Below are 22,676 nucleotides of genomic sequence, written 5' to 3' on the forward strand. Positions count from 1 at the left end.
GGTCAGAGTGGAGATGGGGGAGCAGAGAACCTAGAAGCTGCCCTTTTGTTTATCAGGGCCTCTCTCATCAGGAGTGGATTAAGTATCATTTGTTTTCCATTCATGTGTGAAAATTTGAAGTTCCCTTTGAGATTAAGGTTTAGCCCCAGGTTTATATGAAATGAACACTAAGATATCAAGTCACGGGAATTCCCTGGTGGCGCAGTGGATAAGAATCCGCCTGCCAATGCAGGGGACACGGGTTCGATCCCTGGTCCAGGAAGATCCCACATGCCGCAGAGCAACTAAGCCCACGTGCCACAACTACTGAGCCTGCGCTCTAGAGCCCTCGAGCCACAACTACTGAAGCCCACGCTCCACACCAAGAGAAGCCACCGCAATGAGAAGCCCGCACACTGCAACGAAGAGTAGCTCCCGCTCGCCGCAACTAGAGAAAGCCCACGTGCAACCCACTGCAGCCATAAATAAATAAATACATTTATTTAATTTATTTATTAAAAATAAAAAGGGTATCAAATCACAAAGGTTTTCCGGGTTCCCAAGTACCATACAAGAAGGGATCATTACCATGTTCAGAAGGACACAAAGTACCAAGACAACCCACTGTGTTATTAAGATCCAAAGGGGAAAGCATGAAGGCCCCCACACACTCAGGAATACTCACTTAGACTGGGTCTGTTTCGTAATGTTCCGAATGGTAGCACCTTCTTTTCCTATAATGGCTCCAACGAATTGGGTGGGAACCAGCAGACGTAGAGGCAAGTCGCACGGTTTCTGCTTGGACATGGATCCTGGAGACCCCTGCCGCGATGAGCCCCTCTGCCCAAACCCACGGCGACCTCGGGGCTGCTGCGAGGGGTTCTGCTGGGCAGCCATTTCGTCAGGGATGTAGGCCACTCTCAGTGTGAAGTTCTCCAGCTGGAATCCATTCAGTTTGTCTAAAGCTCTGAAAGTTGACAAGGAGCAGGGGGTGGGAAGAGGAACCGAGCTATAAAACAAACCTTTCAGCAAAGCAATACCCACCTAATCCACTCAGGATTACTGGCTCTAAAACTTCTGAATAAAGCCACTGAAGAAGCAGCAAACCCAGAACACACATACACTTCTCCCCCGCCGACCTGCAATTTTCCTTTGAAGGACACATAGGAAAGACCAACAAGTTTCCAAAGGGAACATATTTGCCATCTACCAATAAAGTAAAAACACTTTGTCAAACCCTGACTAGGGAATTCCCTGGTGGTCCAGTGGTTAGGACTCAGCGCTCTCACTGCTGAGAGCGCTGAGTTCAATCCCTAGTTGGGGAACTAAGATACCACAAGCCGCATGGTGTGGCCAAAAAAACCCCAAAACAAAACAAAGAAACAAACAAAAACCCAACAAACAAACAAAAAATAAAAACAAAAAAAACCCCACGCTTGACTAAGCTATTACCCATAAGGTCAGTAACAGCCTATGAGCACCGGCACAGCAAGAGAGGAGCGGGCAGTCGTCATCCTGGCCAGTTTTTCCAAATCAGAATGGAAAGGATGTAACGAATATACACCTCCCTTACTTCAACCTCTTAAATACAAATATTTTAAATATTTTAAGAATCAAAGGACAGGGACACTTCCCTGGTGGTCCAGTGATTAAGACTCCACGCTCCCAATGCAGGGGGCCCGGGTTTGATTCCTGGGCAGGGAACTAGATCCCACATGCTGCAACTAAGACCCAGTGCAGCCAAATAAATAAATATTAAAAAAGAAAAAGAAAAAAAGAATCAAAGGACAAAATTCTCTAAGCTACTCAACGGAGATGGGTAGGATTTAATACTCAGGTTAATCAATCACTATAAATTCTCAATACCTATTATGAGCCAGTCCCCAAGGGAGTGAGCAGTCCCTGCCCTTGTGGAGTTTATGATTTGATTTGGGGCAGAGAGACAGGGGTGGTAGTAAGCCAAAAAAAGCAAATGAAGCTGTTTTCTACCTTACCTATCTAACCATCCATCCATCCATGCATCCATTCATCTATTTTGAGAGGAGCTTTACTTTTGTTTTGTTTTGTTTTCATTTTTGAACCTTATTATGGAAAAGTACCCAATCTTAAGCATACATCTCAATGAATTTTCACAAGGTGAACATGCATATCGAGATGCAGAACTAAGACACACCAGTGTCCCAGAAGCCCCACCAACCAGTACCTCCTTCCAGTCACTGCCCCTCCCCTAGACTTCTCACACCATAGATTAATTTTGCCTGTTTAAATTTCTATATAAATATATATGAGTAGACATGTAATCTCTCATGTCTGGCATCTTTTACTTACCTTGTTTATAACAGTCATCCAAACTGTTGTGTTCTAGCTTACCTACATATTCTAAAAGTGAAAAACTCAATAAAAAGTTGACAGACGGTATCACCAAGGTTTCAAAAGCATACACAGACATAATCCTAATAATACACACTCCCAGTGCACAACAAAATTTTTTTTAAACAGGCCTCACGCTTTCTCTAGGTTTACTCAGATTCTTTGCTCAGATGGTGCTCCAGTGGGCCCTGAGTTCAATCCAGGCAGGGACAGAAATACAGGCATGAAATGCTCTCTGTCTAGTTGCTCAGAATGATCATTTCTGGTTCACGTACTGCTTTCCTTATCTGGAGATCTTTCCATTCTTGACTTGGATGGAAAGGGTGGCGGGGGGAGATAGTCCCAGCACCAAAAAGGGTACCAAAACCATGAAACTGCATGGCAGACCCAAGCAACCAGACAAGGCATACCAATGTTCTTAGGACCCAGAATTCTGCCCTTTCTCACTCCAATCCCCTGTTCCATCACTGTCCTACAGTGCCTTGCACACGAATGAACTCTTATTAGAAAAGATCCCAATCATACAGGAAAACAAAGTATCAAGAAATTTCTGTCACCATCACCAACCCTCCAAGACCCTTCCCACTGTAACTGTTAACTGTGATAACTTCTGCAAATAGACCAGTTCTTTCCATGTTCACACAGGTGTGTACGTGTTCAGTACCCTCTTTAAAAGCGTAACTGAGATCATGATAGACATAGTCTCGTGACTTGCTTTTTTTCCAAATACAATACATCTTGGGATATTTCCATGTGATTTTTGTATGAGAGGGCATTCTTTTCTAATGTATATATAACTGAATCACTTTGCTATACAGCAGAAGTTAACACAACATTGTAAATCAACTATACTTCAATTTTTAAAAAGTAGCTAAAGATGGCATTCTTTTCATAAGCTTTACAGGTGCAGGCACACAGCAAAACTTGTTTTCCCAATGCCCTGATACAAGAACCTTAAGTTAACACATTTTTCCTTGCTTCTTCCCTCTCCCCTTTTTTCTTAAGGAATATGTGGATTAAGGGCCCTAAAATATTTTGGCTATTTCTAAAGGAAGACAACAGCTGAGAGATTTTATTAATATCAATGATGTATATTTATTACAGAAAGTTGCAATTACAGAAGTTTCAACCACTTAGATATTCATTCAAAGTAACCTTTTTTTTGCCCACGCTGGGCCGCTTGTGGCATCTTAGTTCCCCAGCCAGGGATCGAACCAGTGCCCTCAGCAGTGAAAGCGCAGAGTCCTAACCACTGGACCACCAAGGAATTCCCCCATTCAAAGCAACTTTAAACCTTTTAAAAGCCCAGAAGAAACAGATCATTGAAGGTTCTTTCAGAGACATAAAGAAAGCCAAGCCCAATGTAGGAATCAACTACACCTACAGGGATAAAAGGCAATACCGTCCATAGTGACTTCCTTTCCCACTATAAAATTGAGTACTGCCAGCTTCAGAAGAGGGTAAGTAAAGTTTGATTCTAGAATTAAGTCAGTAATGTTACCAAAAAAAGTAATTAGCTTCTTTCTTGAGTGAGAGAGGCAGGCAGACAGACGTCCTTCTCCATGGGAATAAACAGAGATAAACATGTAAGCCACCAGATCCTTTTATGTATTCTGGGGCTATCCAGATAAGGTCATGTGTGTCCCAAGAAACAACTCTCTCAAATTGGCATAAACTGTAATTCCAAACTTCACTGTGCTGCTTTAAAAAGATTTCTTGGAGGGGAAAAGAAAAGATTCTCTCACTTGGGAGGTCAGATAGCACAGGGCTCCACGACCCAGTGCGCAGTCTGGGTCCCAAAGGCTCTAAACTCAGGCTGCTCCTGTCAGAGAGCAGACAGCACACACTGTGTATATCCCACTGCTAACTGCCAAGGAAGCAGGGTTCCCAACCCCTCAGCCCACGGTGCTCCAAACTTGGACACAGCTAGCTGAAGGTACAGGAGTAACTTAACTGCAAGCAATGACTTTCTCATGACTGAAGATTCCAAGCTTCTGAATTTTAAGTCAACCACTATAACCTTTCTATGCACAAAGCTTAATATTCAGCTATACCATTTGGTGGTCTGCTGAGTTCAGGGGAAACCTTAATAGTATTTTCATCAACCCTACTGTACATGCAAGACGTGTGATCAACAATTGTCATCATAATTACTCAAAACATATGCGTTCAGCTCAACAAAACTCAAGGATGTTTATCCCACATGTGTATTACTCAGGAGGCTGTTTCTCATCATTACTTGAATCTGCTCTGATGCAATTTGAAGAGTCATTCAGAAGATGGTGAGTAGTTTTGCTAGCTGGTAGCTCTTAATTGCACTGCTAAGTTTATTGGAATAGATCACAGTGTAGGACTGAAAGGGCCTTGAGAGAAAGTATAAGCAGTTTATCTCAAGGATGAGAGAGTAAGAAGAACTGAGACACAGAGAGGTCAAATTTATCCAATGGTACACACATACAGAGCTGAGAAGTGAAAGAGAGACCCAAATTCTAGCCCAGCTTGAAGACTAAGTAGCCATGGAACCCTGGAAAAGTCGTTTTGTTGTTTGGCATTAGCCTAGATTTATGGTCCCTTTCAACTCTAAATTCCATGTCTAAAATCTCTTTTTCTTATTCCTAGACCTCACTGCTGCGTATCTCATAGATCCTAACGAAATGAGGCTTAGCCATTATTGAAAAGTCATACCATTCCATTTTCTCCTTGTACCAAGAATAAGAGGCTGAGACATACAATTCAGCAATAATTACCAAAAGCCTGATAATACCACTGCAGGGATGCATCTTAAGGAAACAATTATGAACAAAGCCCATATATTTACCTACAAAAGACTTCATTACTAAACTACTTCTAAAGGCAAAAAACAACTGCAAACAACCCAGATGCCCAATAGAGGACCTACACAGACTGTGGTAGGGATGAAATACCAGATAGAGATTACTAACAGTATAAATATAGTTAATGCAAAGACAACCTGCACAACTCTACAGAGTGATCTTTAGCATTTTATAAGTGGTAATGCATGGACAAAGTCTAACCAACTTGATGGCAAATTTCACAGTGGTTATCTCTGAATGGCAAAAAGGGCAACAAATTTCTTTGTCTCACTACCTGCTCTATTGCTTCTTCTTCCAGAATAAATCTTCTATTTACATAATTTTCAAAGCTTAAGGGTAAATATCCTCCCTTTAGCCATCAGCCAAGTTGTTTCAAACACTTCTGTGTGTACCCAATACAAATCTTCAAACTGATATGAAAAGATATGCAATAATAGCTTCAATATATAAACTATATTCCTACTCCCCAACAAAAAAAAAACACACACCAGAAATAGGAACCCCCTGGACAACAAGGTCCTACTGTATAGCACAGGGAACTATATTCAATGTCCTGGGATAAACCATAATGGAAAAGAATATAAAAAAGAATATACATATAAAACTGAGTCACTTTGCTGTAGAGCAGAACTTAACACAGCACTGTTAAATCAACTACACTTCAATTTTAAAAAATAAAAAGTAAAATAAAATGCCAAATCAATCTTTAGAAAAAGCTCCTCAGATAATAAACAGCCCCAACTACAAAAAAAGAAAAGAAATAAGAACCCTAAAAAAATAGAACTAAATACCTACAAATTCTGAAGGGTTCTTTGTCACCCATTACAAATCTTCCAATGAATACTGTCTTTGTTACCTGAGCATCCCTGGAAGATGGAAGGAATAGGTATTCCACAGACCCAAGTCCCTCTTGCTTCCAGGAACAAGAAATACTAAGTACATTCTCCTGTTTTTTTGTTTTTTAATAAAGTGCTTTGATCTTTTTTTTAATTCATATTTTTAATCTATTTTTAAAAATTTATTTATTTTTGGCTATGTTGGGTCTTAATTGCGGCAAGCAGGGGATTCTCTTCATTGTGGTGCGCGGGCTTCTCATTGTGGTAGTCTCCCTCGTTGTGGAGCATGGGCTCTAGGCGCGCGGGCTTCAGTAGTTGTGGCTCGCAGGCTCTAGAGCACAGGCTCAGTAGTTGTGGTGCACGGGCTTAGTTGCTCTGCAGCATGTGGGATCTTCCTCGACCAGAGCTCGAACCCGTGTCCCCTGTATTGGCAGGTGGATTCTTAACCACTGCACCACCAGGGAAGCCCCATACTCCTGGTTTTAATAATTTATTTTTTAAGTTTGCATTATTTTTACTCATGTATTATTTTAGTAAATTAGTAATTTGAGGCTTGAGTTAAAGCAGATGCATGCATTCCTAGTGATATTGGCACTGTTAACCTTTGATTTTTTTCTTAGCCACAAGGTGGCAGGAATTTCCATGTTAAATTCTTAGAGACATAGCCTTATTGAAGAAGCCTCTTAAAAGTGTCATTCATAGAGCTTAAAAAGAGGCTTTTGAACTTGGTCCCTAACTCCTGAGGGTCAGTGGCCAGTCATTATCTGAAATGAAGTATCCTGTACAATAACGGGGTGTTATCAACAGCAGTGAAAAATGTTGGGAAAATGTGTAATAGTTGCTAACTTAGGAACTCTTACCACCTTCCCATTTTACACATAGGGTTGAATTAAGACAGTTTAACTTGACCAGAGTCACAGCTAGAGAAGTGGCACAGAAAATCCATTCCATGGAATTGGACTCTGGAATGTATCCTCTTAATCTCCACGCTCAACTCGCTCCTGCACAAGCACATCCCAGTTACAGAGATGCCCACGTAACAGATGCTACGGAAAAAAAGAAGTCAGCTGAGAATGTCACCTCAGCCCTTAACACCTAAAGAAGTGAGCTTTGGATGGCTGCAATGGAAAAGGCAAGAAGAAATCATGCCAGGTTAGTTTAGGCAACAGTCTTGCTGGAGCTCAGAGAACAGGCTCTCAGGGTTCAGCAGAGCAAGGCCTGAATGGACCAGCCTTCCCCAGCTCCAGCCAAATCTAGCTGTTCTTTAGGTGCCCAGAAGCAGTGGTTTGAACAAGAATTATTATTTACAGTAAATTATTATTTACTGTAAATTATCAAATTTATATGTGATAAGACCACTGCCTATAAATATGAGCATATATGCATGAATATATTCGTTTCTTGTCAGGCCTCATTTTGTAGCTGAAAAACTGAAGCTCAGAGAGCTCAAGGTTACAGTCAGAGCTGCCTGACCTCAGGGTCCATGCTTTCTCCACTACATCGAATGCCTCTCAAATAAAATTAGTTCTCCTCAAAGGATGATAATGCACTTCACATCTTTTTAAAAAACTTACTAGAAAACTAATAGTTTTCATAACATTGTACACAAAATTGATTTGTCCATTCTTTAAATCTATTAACTTTCTCTGAATACTCACTTATTTTCTAATTCTCTTTGATCTTTGGAATTCTTGAGAGGGAGAAAACCCAGTATTCCTAGAAGGAAACTCAACTTGGACAGGAATTAAATCAGGTAATCCCTCTCCAAATACTGTTCCAGCCCTGGAAGGCAAGTCCTCGAGGACAGAGACTTTGCCTTTATTCACTGGCAACTTTTGGTCAATAACTGGTACTCAATAAATGTTAATGGGTTGACTACTAGAATGAAGGACATGATGATTTTTCATTCGCTGAAATGCCCAGTTTATTTGTTTAGATTATAGAACTGCCTAAACTACAAACTCCTAACAGTCTTTTCGTCCCTCCTCGTGATCAACAGGATCCTGACGATCTCTAACAATCACTGCGAAGTGCTTTTAGAATTAAAATGCCTCCACGTTCAGCTTGCTGTCATGCTGAGAGTACCTTCAGCAGTCATTCTGCCTTGGCTAGCAGTCTACCCTTCCCATGCCTGTACTCTTAATGCTTCGGAATTTTTACAGGGGGTTGTGGGTGCTAAATGTCAGCCAGTCCCCATGAAGGCTCACTCCAAACATCTGCAAAGCTATGTGGGTATGTCTCCGACATGCACTCTCCCGTAAAGCTGTGTAACTGCTAAATGAGACACCTCCCCTCTACCCAGCTAGCCTCACATAAACTGTCAAATAACACAACTGGGACAGGCCTCTGACAATCTCCAAATATCCTTGGGTTTATCATGCTGTCCCTCATCTCCCATCTAACAGAGCGTTGGCTCTACCAAGTAATATTTATTACAGTCTTTGTAAAGACTAACACATGTAAATGAATGGAGCCCCTGTGTTCTCACTGCTCACTTTTACCCCCAATCTACTTCGGGTAAAAAATGTGAAAGTTTCTTGTTATTCCTCTTATATCATGATTGAAGAATAAAGTTTGTAAGAAATCAGTTTGTTTTACAACATATACCACAACTTCTATAATGTCCTCACATAAACTGTTAACATTTTTAAAATAAATGAACGATACAAACAGAAGGAAAAAATGAGTATTTTAAGATATATTAAGAGCCTCCACAGACGTGGAGATCAGACTTGTGGTTGCCAAGGGGGGATGGGGGGGAGGGAGAGGGATGAACTGGGAATTTGGGGTTGGGAGATGTAAGCTATTACATTTAGAATGGATAAACAACAAGGTCCTACTGTATAGCACAGGGAACTATATCCAATCTCCTGGGACAAACCATAATGGAAAAGAATATTAAAAAAAGAATGTAGATATATGTAAAACTGAGTCACTTTGCTGTACAGCAGAGGTGGTACAACATTGTAAATCAACTATACTTCAATTTAAAAAAATAAAAAAAATATATTGAGTCTCATATTAAAATATTAAAAGTGAATCTCAAGTCTTTTGCTCCTGAGAAAGAAAAAAGTGAAATTAACATAATTAGATACTACTTCTCACCCACTGGATAGGCAAAGTTTGACAAAGCCCTGTGTTAGGGAGAATTACGGAGAAATGGACTCTCGCACAGTGCTGATGGGAATTTAAACTCATCAATATCCAACAAAATTTTTAAAATGCACATCCATCTTGACTCAGCAAATCTACTTCTAGGAATTTAACCTATGGCTATACTCGCACACTTGCAAAATGACTGCAAAAGGGATTCAATACATCATCGTTCATAACTGCAAGAGAACTAAAAATCCAATTTGGGAATAAGTCACTCCATATCCATACAATCAAATTCTATGCAACTGTAAGAGATACGTTTACGTGTATAAAACACTCAAATGTTATGGTATCATTTGGGTAAAAAGGAGGAAGAACACACACACGTGCTGTTCTTCCATACGGTTATCTACACGGAAGGGAACAAGGTAGGTGGGGAACAACGCCGGGAGGAAGATCTGCACTACATACATCTTTAGACCTTTAAAATTCTGAACCATGTGAATATTACCAATTTAAAAAATAAAGTTCCACTCGTGTTATGCAAATTTCCATCTCTTTCCCACCCCCATCTTTCTTTTCATAGTCCCTCCATGCGTGGGTACTGCCTTTGGTAACCTGGCTCTATTCCCACTCTTGCTGCTGGTTTCGCCTTTCTCCTTTAGGGCTCAGGGTCAGCCAGCATGGTCCTTCTTTTCCCACACAGAGCACAGACAGTCTGTTCCTGCCTGCACTTTAGCTGGCGGTGGTCAAAATTTCCACGGTCTGCTGACACTCAGCACTGCTGGGTACCCTGCATGCCATCCCTCCATGTTTGTGTTCTGAGCAGATCAGTCAAAAGCAGTATTTGTGGGATCCTCATTTCCTCTCTCTAGTGGTCAATCAGTTCATTCGATTATTCCCGAGCCTACAGAATTATCTTTTCCTAGGTAAGATTTTTTTGATCTGTGAAACTCTGCCTATTGCATCAGAATATATTTTTTTCCACCAAATTACATTAATCCCACTTCTGCACACTCCTAAATGAGAACAGTAATCAGAAAAATCAGCGAACAAGCAAACTTAACAGTTAACACTGTTGTTAGTTTAACCCATGATAAACTTACCAGCTTTGGGCAAAACAGCAACAATGTATGTTATCATAACCAATAACAAGGAAAAAAGTCTTTAATGTAATTTAGCAATGATATCCAGGCCCAGAGCTTTTTGCAAACAGGATGCAATTCAGCTTCATACTGTATCACTATATTCTTGGCATTAAAGATATACTGAAAATGTAATAAAAACTTTAACCAATGTAGGTTCTTATTAGACATTCAAACTTAAAAAGAATTGCAAGGTCAAACGTTGCAAAATAAAGTTTATGTCTGCTACCCACCAGCCCAAAATATAAGTACTATATTTAACCTAGTTATTACACAGAGATTAAAAGTTTCAAACTGCTTACTGTCTAGCTTGCTCCTTACTGGAATAGGTTACATTAACGACTGCAGTTTCCGAGTCAGTGTTCACTAGAGGAAGAAAAAAAATAGGTTAGTTTTCTTTCTTCTTTCTTCCTTTTACAAATTTGAAAGCAATTGAGAAGACATGTACCTTGCTCACAGCTTTCCACCACTCCATACTGGACTAGTAAACTATCCAGCACCTATCAGGAGGGGGAGAGAAAATTACAAACTTTCAATTTCCCACGTTATTAACAAGGGCAGGATTAGGTTTTAAAATCACAAAGTAATTGTGATGGCAATGAGGCCCCCGCCCCCCCCCAAAAATAACTGGGGTTTGGACCTACAGAAGTGAGGGAAGGGCCCCATAGGGAGCATACGGTGGGTTTTTCTCTTCTGCCTCTCCCGAGGTCCCTGACTTCGAGCTGATTTAACCAAGAAGTATAGGGGCTCAGCAAAATATTCAAAGCTACAGCTGCTGGTCCCTGAGGCTGGAGGACAAAGAAGCATGTAATTCACATACACACACCACCAACACATCATCACACTTCCTCCTTGTATAGCAAGTCACAAGACAAGGGCCCACGTTAAGTTTTATCTTTAAGATATTCCTTTTCAAAGAACTTCCTTTCACAGCTGGAACAGATGTATCAGAACAGACTACTCTCAAGGCAGGCTAGCAAAATGAAGAAAGATATTCTGCCTGGAGTCTTGAACTACAGACTAATCTAAGTGGTTTATCAATTCTTGGGACAGTAGAAAGTATAAAAAGAAGTGAGTTTGTGCTGTTAGTCTTCTAAGCGTACACTGAGTTGGAAAAAGTAGAGTTGGAACTATCTTTCCCACAGCTTCATTATTGCACATGCATGTTATTCTAATGAAAGGCTGTTAAAACAGCAACTGAATTTTATTACAGTATAAACTGCAGGTATACATCTCATCCATGTAAACCAGATTCAACTGTCATTCGCTTCCAAGAACTGTAACAGGTTTTTCTTGAAAAGTAAAACAAAATAAACTTCTATTGATTTACAGTGAACCATTTACTCATCAATTTAATTGCAAAATTTGAAGGACAGTCCCTTGAGAATGTTTTCTGGCCCCCAGGACACAGTAAACCATTAAGAAACTCACTAAGTAAGTTTTTATGGTAATTTCCTACTAAACTTTAAGCAAATTCTTCTAAAGCAATGTTTATCTTAAGTGGTACCTTTCAGGCTTTTATTTTGTCTGCTGAGTCCAGATTGAAATCTATAGCAAGGTTTGTCTGGAGATGAACTTTTTATTTATTTATTTTTCCATTTTAAATAAGGTTAACACCTATTTGTGAATGGAATGGTTAGTATTTTCATAGGTAAGTTTTGACACAGGGAATGTCCTGTGGGTGAGGTCTAGAAGCACACTGATCTTTGTCTCAAATTATAGCTACTGCTTAAACCATAAAGCGTAATTTTTTACTTTTAATTCAGAACACTTAACTGACTACATAAAATTTCATTTGTCCGTCTCAGCCATTAGAATGCATGCTCGGCATGAACAGGAAGTTTTTGTTCACTGTACTAGCCCCAGCACCTAAAATATACAGGCAGAAAATGACATTCAAATAGCTCATAAATAAAGTGAAGCATTCTCAGGGGGAAATACTAGTATAGCTTATTAGGAACAGTACTCTTTGTAACAGTGCTCACCTGTTTTAGAGGTAAGTCTGCCGTGCATGTAATGTTGATAAGAGACCTAATTTATAAAGGCCAAAAAATAGGAAACCTTTCACAATGCCATGCAAATAGATAGTACGCAACATGTAGTGCCTTTAAAAAAATTTAAACAGCAATCTACTTATATTTTTAAAACTAAAAAAAATTTTTAATACCAATAAATGTTTTCTGTGTAAATTAAAAAATTCTAACAAGGTGTTCATTCCAACTTAAATAATTAAAGCAGCAGGAAAGGTACATCTACCATTTAAAATTTAGCTTTTAAATGAAAGCCACTCCAATAGTAGAGCTTTACGAAATTTGGGTACCTTGAGGGGCAGGGGTACGGAGGCAGCTAGAGGTGGTGGAGGAGGCGTGTAGGAAGTAGGGGGTAAGTGCCAATTTAATAGATGTTAATTTAAATAAACATCATTCTTAATTCTTCCTAAAAGCAATTTGTTCACTAAATACGTTAGTCTCCACGTAGCTTACCTTACACTACATTAACTTTTACTACTACAGAGAAAACAGTACAAAAGTTAAATACCCATGATTTATAAACAATGTTGACTAAACCTACAATAATGCTAATGAAACTAATGCCTCCAGAAGGCCCACTGGCAAAGTGATATATGAATTATATATACATTGATATATGTATACACACAAATAGACATATATTTATATGTGAATATATATATACACACAGACACAATACAAGTAAATTTTTAACTTGAAAAAAAACCAGGAAATGGCCATCAAATTTTTCACTGCATGTATTATACATAGTTTAGTATGTTCAAAACAAAATTGCTTGTAAGAGTTCAACATTCTAAGTAATAATAAATGCTATTGGTTGTCAACTGTCCCATGTGTAAAATCTCTAGAAATTAGAAACTACAGTCCTATACACTAAAAATGGTAATTTTATTGTATGTAAATTAGCATCCCCATTTCCACAGCACCTTAGCTGACCTAATCCTCGAGATGAAAGCAATGTCATTTTATAATCTCTTCACCGATCTTTATTCTCCCACTAGACTAGTGATTATTGACCATAGTGATGTGATTATTTGTCAGGTGTGTCACAAGTAACTTATTCCTCACAGTTATACTGGCTTCCATACTCCAGATAATTTATAGGTGTATGATCATAGACTCCAATCCTCCTTATTGGGCACATGTGTTTTAGAAGATGATGGGACAGTGTTGGTCATTACAGTCCAAGCGCCCCCTTCAGTGTGGCCCCTCCACACAGGGCTGCACTTGCTTCTAAACTTCTTAAGGGAAGGGACCATGTCTTAGTGACCTGTGAGCCAAGCACTGAGGAACAAAAAAAGGTAAGGGAGGGGTTAAAAAGAAGCCACAGAATAGTTTTGGTCCTAAGAGCAAAGGAAATAAATTCCAGGTTCATTTAAAAGTCCATAGTGGGCTTCCCTGGTGGCGCAGTGGTTCAGAGTCCGCCTGCCGATGCACGGGACACGGGTTCGTGCCCCGGTCCGGGAGGATCCCACATGCCACGGAGCGGCTGGGCCTGTGAGCCATGGCCGCTGAGCCTGCGCGTCCGGAGCCTGTGCTCCGCAACGGGAGAGGCCACAGCAGTGACAGGCCCGCGTACCGCAAAAAAAAAAAAAAAAAAAAAAGTCCACAGTGACATAAACAAGTAGGAATTTATCACGAATTCATATAAAAAAGACGTAGACGTGGAAAGTCACAAGCATTCTAAAAACCAGTAAAATTGAATTAAAAGCAGGATATTTAACACTCTCTTGCCCCAGCACACCTTTCACTCATGCGCACGCACATACATACACACAGACCAATGACCTCCTGAACACCAAAACCAGACTCAGACTTCGAGGAGGGGTTACAAGAAAGAAGTCATCCTGCCTACTCCTCATTTCAGCAGGAGCATGAGAAAAGCCATCGGAGATGAAGGGAGCTTCCTTCAAATACAGGTCAACACATTATACAGAAACAGGAACCAGTTGTTGCCAGATATGGATAAAATCATCCCGGGAACTTTGTTCTTTTACATCTACCTATAGAAGACCACCTACATTAATAAACAAAGAACAATTCTATATTGCACGTCCCAATAGCATTTCTAATAAATAATGGTACAAATTTCAAATACAAGGTAGTTTTTAGAAATATCTACCTTAATGTAGATTTTTATACAATGTTACCATTATAATTGGATAACATTCAAACCATTCCCTCTGAAAAGGACTTTCAACTCAAGGAGGTCAACATACACACACCAGATCCCTGACAACCTCACAAGCCATGTTGCACACCATCTTCATCACCGATAAAACCCAGAGGGAGGGAATTCCCTGGCAGTCCAGTGGTTAGGACTCCACACTTTCACTGCCGGGGCCCGGGTTCAATCCCTGGTTGGGGAACAAAAATCCCACAAGCCGCACAGCACGGCCAAAAAAAAGAAAGATAAAAAAACCACCCAGGGAATCTCAGCCTCCAGTTTAACACACAAACCTTCCAGACCTCACAACTTTCTAGTTATCCTCAACTTTCACAAGTTACATCCTCTAACACGGGGAGGAGACTATAATTTAGGATTCCATAAAATCATGTGATCAGAGCGACCAAGAGAGAGAATAGTCCAAGCTACCATCCACTCACACAGACCTCAAAGTCACAGAGAAAGATGAACACCAGAAGGGACCCTATTCAGGCAATGCTTGAGACCTGACACCTGTGCCCAAGCCCAATATTGAATCCCTTTCTCCTCTGCTACTGCGTTTTACTGTAAGAGGCAACACCATCTACAGTTATGCACACCAGGAACGTTGCATTCAACCTTGTTAACTGCACCTGCATCTCCCTCAAGCTGCTTTCTCTTCTGCCACCACCCTAGACCAAGCCTCCAGCATCTCTCTCTGGACTACGGCAACATGCTCCTGAGTTGTCTCCCACATTCATTTTGTTTCTAATTGTTCTCATAACAGACCAGCATCATCCAGGGTCACAGCCACTGGCTACGTGTGGCTATTACGCACTTTAAATGTGGCTAATCCACAACTGAGATGTGCTTAAGTGTAAAACAAACTGCAGACTCTAAATACTTAGTACAAAAAATATAAAATCTCAATTTTTAAAATATTGATCACACATTAAAATTGTAATATCTTAGATATACTGCATTAAATAAAATATTATCAAAATTAATTTTCACTTGTTTTCTCTCTTGCTTTTTTAACATGGCTTCTAGAAAATTTTAAACTATCCAATAGAAAGCCTGAATTAGCTTTCTATTGGATAGTATTGGGCTAGACGGATTTTTAAAAGCTGAGCTAATCAACTCATACCCTACTGTAAACTCTAAGAACTTCCCTTTGTATTTGGGATAGGATCCAAAGTCCCTAAAGACGACCTCCCTGGTGGTCCAGTGGTTAAGATGCCTGCAGGTTCGATCCCTGGTCGGGGAACTAGGATCCCACATGCCACATGGCGCGGCCGAGAAAAAAAACCAAAAAGCAAAGTCCCTAATGAGTGCCCTGAAGGCCTCCTGTGACCTGCCCATCATCTAACGGCACTCTCTCCTCTCCAACAACACTGACCTTTTTTTAGTAATAAATTATGAGTGATAACATTTGAGTGCTTTCTAGTAGCAGCACTGTCCCAAATGTTTAATCTGTTTTAACTCAGTTAAACCACACAAATCCCGTGAAGTAACGTCCTATTTTATAGATGGGTAAGTTATGACATGGAGAAGTTAAACAGTATTTCAACTTGGATAGATAGTTAAGTGATGGAGAAATGATTTAAACCCCAGCTGTCAGATTCCCGAGCTCACACTCTTAACCACTTGGTCAAGTAAGCTACCGCATTTCCCCACACAATTAGAATAAAATACAATGGTACAGACTGAAAGCAATTTAACCCTTACTTTGCTGCAAGATCAAAATCATCCTTCCGTAGGCAAAGAACTTTATCAACTCCCAGGGTCAGTAAACTTCCCCACCCATGTTCCAAGTGCTCAAAAGTTTATTTTTATGTTCCTCAATCAGATGAAGATATTAACCAGCATTACCTTGCTCTATATCTTACTAACAGAAATAGTGGCTTAAAAAAAAAACCACTCTAAATAATGCAAAGTTAGGGTCCCTTTTGACTAGGTAATAACTTCCCAACCAGTTACTCCACCAAGTGCTAAAAGAAACCACTGTCAGTTTGGTGGGTCTCTCCACATGTTTTTAGAAGTATGTGTGTCACATGAAAAAATGCTTAGGGACTTCCCTGGTGGCACAGTGGTTAAGAATCTGCCTGCCAATGCAGGGGACATGGGTTTGAGCCCTGGTCCAGGAAGATCCCACATGCCGCAGAGCAACTAAGCCTGTGCGCCACAACTACTGAGCCTGCGCTCTAGAGCCCGCACGCCACAACTACTGAGCCCGTGTGCCACAACTACTGAAGCCCGCGCATCTAGAGCCCGTGCTCCGTAACAAGAGAAGCCACCGCCATGAGAAGCCCGCGTGCGGCAACGAAGGGGAGCCCCTGCTCGCCGCAACTAGAGAAAGGCCACGCGCAGCAACAAAGACCCAACGCAGCCGAAAATAAATAAATTAATTTTTAAAAAAAGAAAGAAAAGATGCTTAAAACCATAAGTCATTAAGGAAATGCAAATCAAAATCACAATAAGATACCACCTTCATACCCACTAGTATGGCTATAATTTAAAAAAACAACAATGAAAATAAAATGTCTTGGCAAGGATGTAGAAAAATTAGAACTTTCATACATTGCTGGGAGGAATGTAAAACAGTGCAGCCTCTATGGACAACAGTATGGCAGTTCCTCAAAAAATAATAATAAAAAATAGAATTACCATATGATCCAACAATTCCACTTCTGGTACCTACCCAGAAGAACTGCAAGCAGGGACTCAGAGATATTTGTACACCTATGTTCATAGCAACATTATTCACAATCACCAAAAGGTAGAAGCAATCCAAGTGGATAAATAAAATGTGGCAGGGGTTACCACTTCCAACAGCTAAAATTACTAGAGGAAAGGGGGAAGACACGAGTTCAAAAGCCTGAGGATGATTCCAACATAATTCTGGGTAAAGGCACTAATTAAGAAGTGACTTATCTATCTTTTTCAACCCAAGGCAAAAAGAGCACGCTGGAATAAAAAGTTGCCCATGTCTTCTCTTCCCCTCAATCTCTGCCTCCATCCTCATTAAGATAAGTATCAGAAGACCAATTTCCCAGTAATTTCCTTAAGCTTCTAAGTGCTTGCTTGCACAAACGCCCTCTAGGCCCTAGGAAGGACCCTGGCAATAGATCATACAGTTAATTTTTCTTCAACTTGCAAAAGGAATATATATGGTGATTAAAATAAACACAACAGACCACTGTCTATTTCCACCTGGAATGCACCTCTGTCACATATCCCCTCGTGGAGTGTGCTGGAACAGAAGCAAGCACTTGGGGGATCCAGTTAGAGGGAGCTGGTTGGACAGACACTGAGTTTGAGACTAACAGGACAGCCTAAGGTTCACCATCATACAGCTTATGGTTAACTTTAAATTGCTAGCTTCCAGAAAAACTCCTACCACCCTATGCCACCTCACCAGACATCTGACCCAAAGTGTGCAGGGCTAGAGGGTGTGGATCACGTGGTTCACAAACGCACCTACAGCCCCCCTCTTAGACCTATGTAGTAAGTGGAGGAGAAACCAGGTTTGGGGTATATGAAACGAGAAACTAGCCAGTGGAAAAATTTTCCAAGCATCAAGAATGTAAAACTGTAAGCAGAGAATCAGGTTCCCATTTTGTCTGTTCGAAATGGAAGGCCTCTCCTGTAGGAATACAGTACATGGTGCATTTTATGTTTAAAAAAAAGAAAAAAAAATTTTTTTTCTTATTTCGTGGGGATGAGTAAAATAAAACTTTTCAGAATTCCTGTGTGGGGGGAGGGAAGAAGTGACTTATCTAAATGAGGTGAAAAATATCCCAAACTGTAGTGGCCTCCAAAAGTGATAGCAGACCATCCCACTGCCCCCATTAAAGCTTATTTAAAAATAAAAGACAACAGCGTCTGGAGAAGAAAAATAAAGAAAGGGGTTGGTTCCAAAGTAAATACTGATAAAAATATTTGCCCATAAGAACTAGTCCTTCAGATGTGCAGCAGTTATTCTACTGGGCTCCATGGGGCCTTATAATAACATATCTGGAAGTGATGAATGGGTAAATGATACGTGGTACACTCATACACTGGAATATTATCAAGCCATAAAAAGAAATGAAGTACATACTACAACATAGATGCACCTTGAGAATATTATGCTAAGTGAAAGCGGCCACGTATTGTATAATTTCATTTACATGAAATATCCACAGTAGGTGAATCCGTAGAGACAGGAAGATTAATGGTTGCCAGCGGCTGGGCAGAGGGTGGAAGGGAGGAAGGGCAGTGACGGTTAATGCTGTGAGTTTACTCTTTGGGATAATAAAAGTGTTCCAGAATTAGTGGTGATTCCTAACCTTGTGAATACACTAAAAAACACTGAATTGTATGCTTCAAAGAGGTGAATTTTATGGTATGTCAATTATAGCTCAAACTTCCAATAAAGAAGAAAATGTTTAAGACATGACAGGATATAAACTTAGACATGAGCCAACCTTGTAGGAAAGCGCCTATCATACTAGACTGAACTGAGAGTCTAACATTACAGTGTAACCGTTGGGAGAAAGGTTTTTTCTTCTTTCCTTGTGACTTTCTAAATTTTCTACAATGACCATGTAATTTTGCAATCAGGGGAAAAAAAATGAGATCATTAAATTGGATTATATTGGCCTTTACACTGTTTTCCAAAAAGGTAATGCCAAGAAATGAGTGTCGGGAATTCCCTGGTGGTCCAGCGGCTGGGACTCCACGCTTCCACTGCAGGGGGCACGGGTTTGATCCTTGGTTGAGGAACTAAGATCCCGCACGCTGTGCAGTACGGCCAAAAAAAAATAAAATAAATGAGTGTTCTCCTCTCCTATTCTTAAGGCTCTCACTGGACACTGCTGGAGTAACAATTAAACCAAAAATTGGTTAATTCCTTAATAACCATCTTTAAAATGGAACATATTTTTGGTTCAATTGAACAAATGGCAAAGCCAAACACATTAATTATTTGGGGGCTGGGCAGAGGAAGGAGAGATACTAACCACACCAACCCACGCAGCAGCCCTGAACCAGTAGTGCTAAGACAAGGTCAGGGTGCTAGAAGAGAATGGCCTGGGGACAAAAGTCAAGTGGAATCCCTTCCCTCCACTGCTACGTGTTTCCTGTGACAGACACGCATGTCATAAGTTTAGTTGCTTTTGAACAGTGGTGTGGACAAGTCATCAGAGCGTTGTCAAAGTAGTGACAAAAGCAGCCCATACAAATGTCCTCGACATTTCTCCATTCTGAAATGCACTGGTCAGGTGGGGCAGGGGGATCCACCAGGGTGTCCTCACACCCATTGCTCTCAGTCTCTGGTAGTGTGTGTTCAAAATCAAGGCTTTACTTGGAGCCCAGCCATGTATTTGCTATATTTAAAAACTGCTAATTAAGCTCTTGAGTATTGCTTTTGGCACCAAATTCTACTGCACAAGCTTTTCATCCAGATCCCATGCCTCAGACTGTAACATGATCCTGCTTCATGCTGTTCAGAAAAGATCTGAGCACCAACTTGGAATAGCACCTATTACTGATAAATTGGGACTGGAAGTAGACATGCTCAAGTAACTGTAAAGGTTTTAATAAGTAGCAAAGGTCCATCAATAAACAAGAAGTTATACTTAGAGGAAGACAATTTAGCTAACTGCAAACTTTTCAGGAAATCAAGTCTATAAAATAGCAAGCTCACCTCTTAGAGGCTCTATTTAGTCACCAACCAAGTTTACCTCGGGTTTTTAAAAGATCTTGGGGGCCCGGGGTGGGGGGCGGGGAGGGGATCCTCAATTTTCTGATCTTCAAACTACTCCTCCTTGCTTCCTTCTTCTACTGCAGAGATTCCCAGAGTCCTGTCTACAATTCACCACTCCCAGCACATACTTGGTTTGGAAACTGTATGCTCTGCGGCTTCTAGGTCGCTTCAAAACATACCTCCACGTACTTGCTGTCCTCATGGCAACTCCGCATCTTTGTTATCGCTCAATGAATCGAAATCTTATATGGGTGTATTTCAGAAGCAAAACCATGGTCAGCTCTCCACATCCTAGTAGCAGGGGATGCTAAAAATTTGAGCACCAATTTCTAAGATGGGTTGGAAGATTCATAACCTGGTGATTTGCTCAAATACAGAAAAGCTATTTCAAAATTCATACTCAGCCACGAATACAACAAACATAGCCACTACACTATGAGATTTTTAAATTTAAAACCCTTGAACTTCCCCATGTCTCTTAGGGGAAAAAAAATCCAGGCAATTTAATATGGTTCCAAACATTATCACGGGGCTTCCCTGGTGGCACAGTGGTTAAGAATCCGCCTGCCAATGCAGAGGACATGGGTTCGAGCCCTGGTCCGGGAGGATCCCACATGCCGCGGAGCAACTGGACCCACGCGCCACAACTGCTAAGCCTGCGCACCACAACTACTGAAGCCCACGTGCCACAACTATAGAGGCCCGCATGCCTGGAGCCCCTACTCCGCAATGGGAGAGGCCACCACAGTAGGAGGCCCGCACACTGCAGCGGAGAGTAGCCCCTGCTTGCCGCAACTGGAGAAAGCCCACGTGCAGCAACGGAGACACAACACAGCCAAAAATAATAAATAAATAAAATAAATTTATTTAAAAAAAAACATTATCATGTATTGCTCTCCAACCTCATCTCTCATCTAATCCCAACTAATTCCTTAATAACCATCTTTAAAATGGCATTTTGGTTCTTGTTATCCTCTAGAATGCAATCCCTGATCACTCCCAGTCTTGGTCAACCCCCTGTACCGGGTTGAAGAGTGTCCTTTAAAAATTCACATCCACCAGTACCTGTGAATGGGCTCTAATGCAATGACTGGCATCCTTTTAGTAAGAGGAAAAACTGGACATACAGACACACAAGGGGAGCACCACATGACCACCTAGGTAGAGAATGGAATGATGCAACTACAAGCCAGGGAATACCCATGATTGCTGGCAACCACCAGGCGCTAGGAGAGAGGCTCGCCAGCACCTTGATTTCAGACTGCTATCCTCCAGAATTGTGAGAGATCACATTTCTGTTGTTTTAATCCTCCCAGTTTGTGGGAATTCAATACGGCAGCTTCATGAAACAAATACACTCCCCATCCTCAACAGTAAACACCCTGTACTTAACTCTGGGTCTTGTCTTTACTATAATAGGCTGATTATCTGTCCACGTTGGAATTAGACTCTACCTCAGTGCTCTATCTTGACGAGGACTTAGCACACAATTACAGACTTTGGAAATCCAACACGGCAACAGAGAACCCATGTCACTGGCAGCTCTATGTACACACAGTAACTAACCTTCAAATATTCTTTCAATTCTTCACATAACATTAGCACATTTAATCATCCAGACAACCGTCAAAAGCAGATAAATAACCCTGTTTTCAAGATGCAAAAACTGAGATTCTAAGAGGAGAGGCCACATGCCCAGTCAGAGAGCAAGGACATGTGGAGTCAGGATTTAGAACCCCCCCCGCAACTCTAAAGCCAGTGCTCATTACATCACACCATCCATTTCTCAGAAGGCCACCATCTCGAATGGAAAATGCTTCTTCAAAAGCTCTTCACAGTAACATAAAGGGAAGAAAATTGATAAATGTAGAAACTGGCGGACAGGCACAGGGGGATTCATTATATACTCTCTACTTGTATATGCTAATATATAAGCAGAGAAAATATCAAAGTTCTTCATACTCATTGAAGTGATGCCTGAGTTTTTAAGTCCAATTCAAAGTATCAGTACTTCGCAACAATTTTAACAATCCTTGGGCAAAGGTATAATATTTGTACCATTCATTAAAACTTCAGTATGTAATAGACACTACCCAAGTCATTATCTCTGAATACACCAAGGACAGATTCACAGAAGAGCTGCTTCTCTGAATTTCGGAGAACAGGGAAGACTTTCTGAGTAAAATAAAACTATATCTCACCAGATTTATTTTTTCCAAGATTAAGTTTCCCAGTATTTCAACTATGCTCTAAGAAAAATGTTCTCTCATTTTTTTTATACTCTACAGACCAAAAAAAAAATTTAGTTTTTCGAGCAGTTTTTCTAAAATTAAAAAAAAAAATCATGCACTGTATCTGTCAGAATTTAAATCATGACCAAAAGTTTAGCTTAAATTCAAATTCACTCATATCACAACCAGTGCATCATCTGTCATCTCAGTAATTATCCTCCCACCACGTTCTATACAATTGTTCTATTATAACCTCTACT

General features: G+C 40.6%; 1 protein-coding gene across 2 annotated transcripts in view; it reads right to left on the reverse strand.

The window, feature by feature from the left end:
• The window catches only part of IGF2BP3 (insulin like growth factor 2 mRNA binding protein 3), a 137,492-nt gene that overhangs the window by 25,011 nt on the left and 89,805 nt on the right, over window positions 1-22,676 (reverse strand). The window contains exons 4-6 of one of the 2 annotated variants that reach the window (XM_060157155.1): window positions 10,709-10,760; window positions 10,563-10,626; window positions 665-946 (exon numbers count right to left, since the gene is read on the reverse strand). In XM_060157155.1, the coding sequence (XP_060013138.1) occupies window positions 665-946; window positions 10,563-10,626; window positions 10,709-10,760 (398 nt within the window). The remainder of the gene's footprint in view (window positions 1-664; window positions 947-10,562; window positions 10,627-10,708; window positions 10,761-22,676) is intronic. The other variant, XM_060157156.1, reaches the window with a different exon arrangement.

The sequence above is a fragment of the Lagenorhynchus albirostris genome, chromosome 8 (genome assembly GCF_949774975.1).
Source record: "Lagenorhynchus albirostris chromosome 8, mLagAlb1.1, whole genome shotgun sequence".
Lineage (NCBI taxonomy): Eukaryota > Metazoa > Chordata > Mammalia > Artiodactyla > Delphinidae > Lagenorhynchus > Lagenorhynchus albirostris.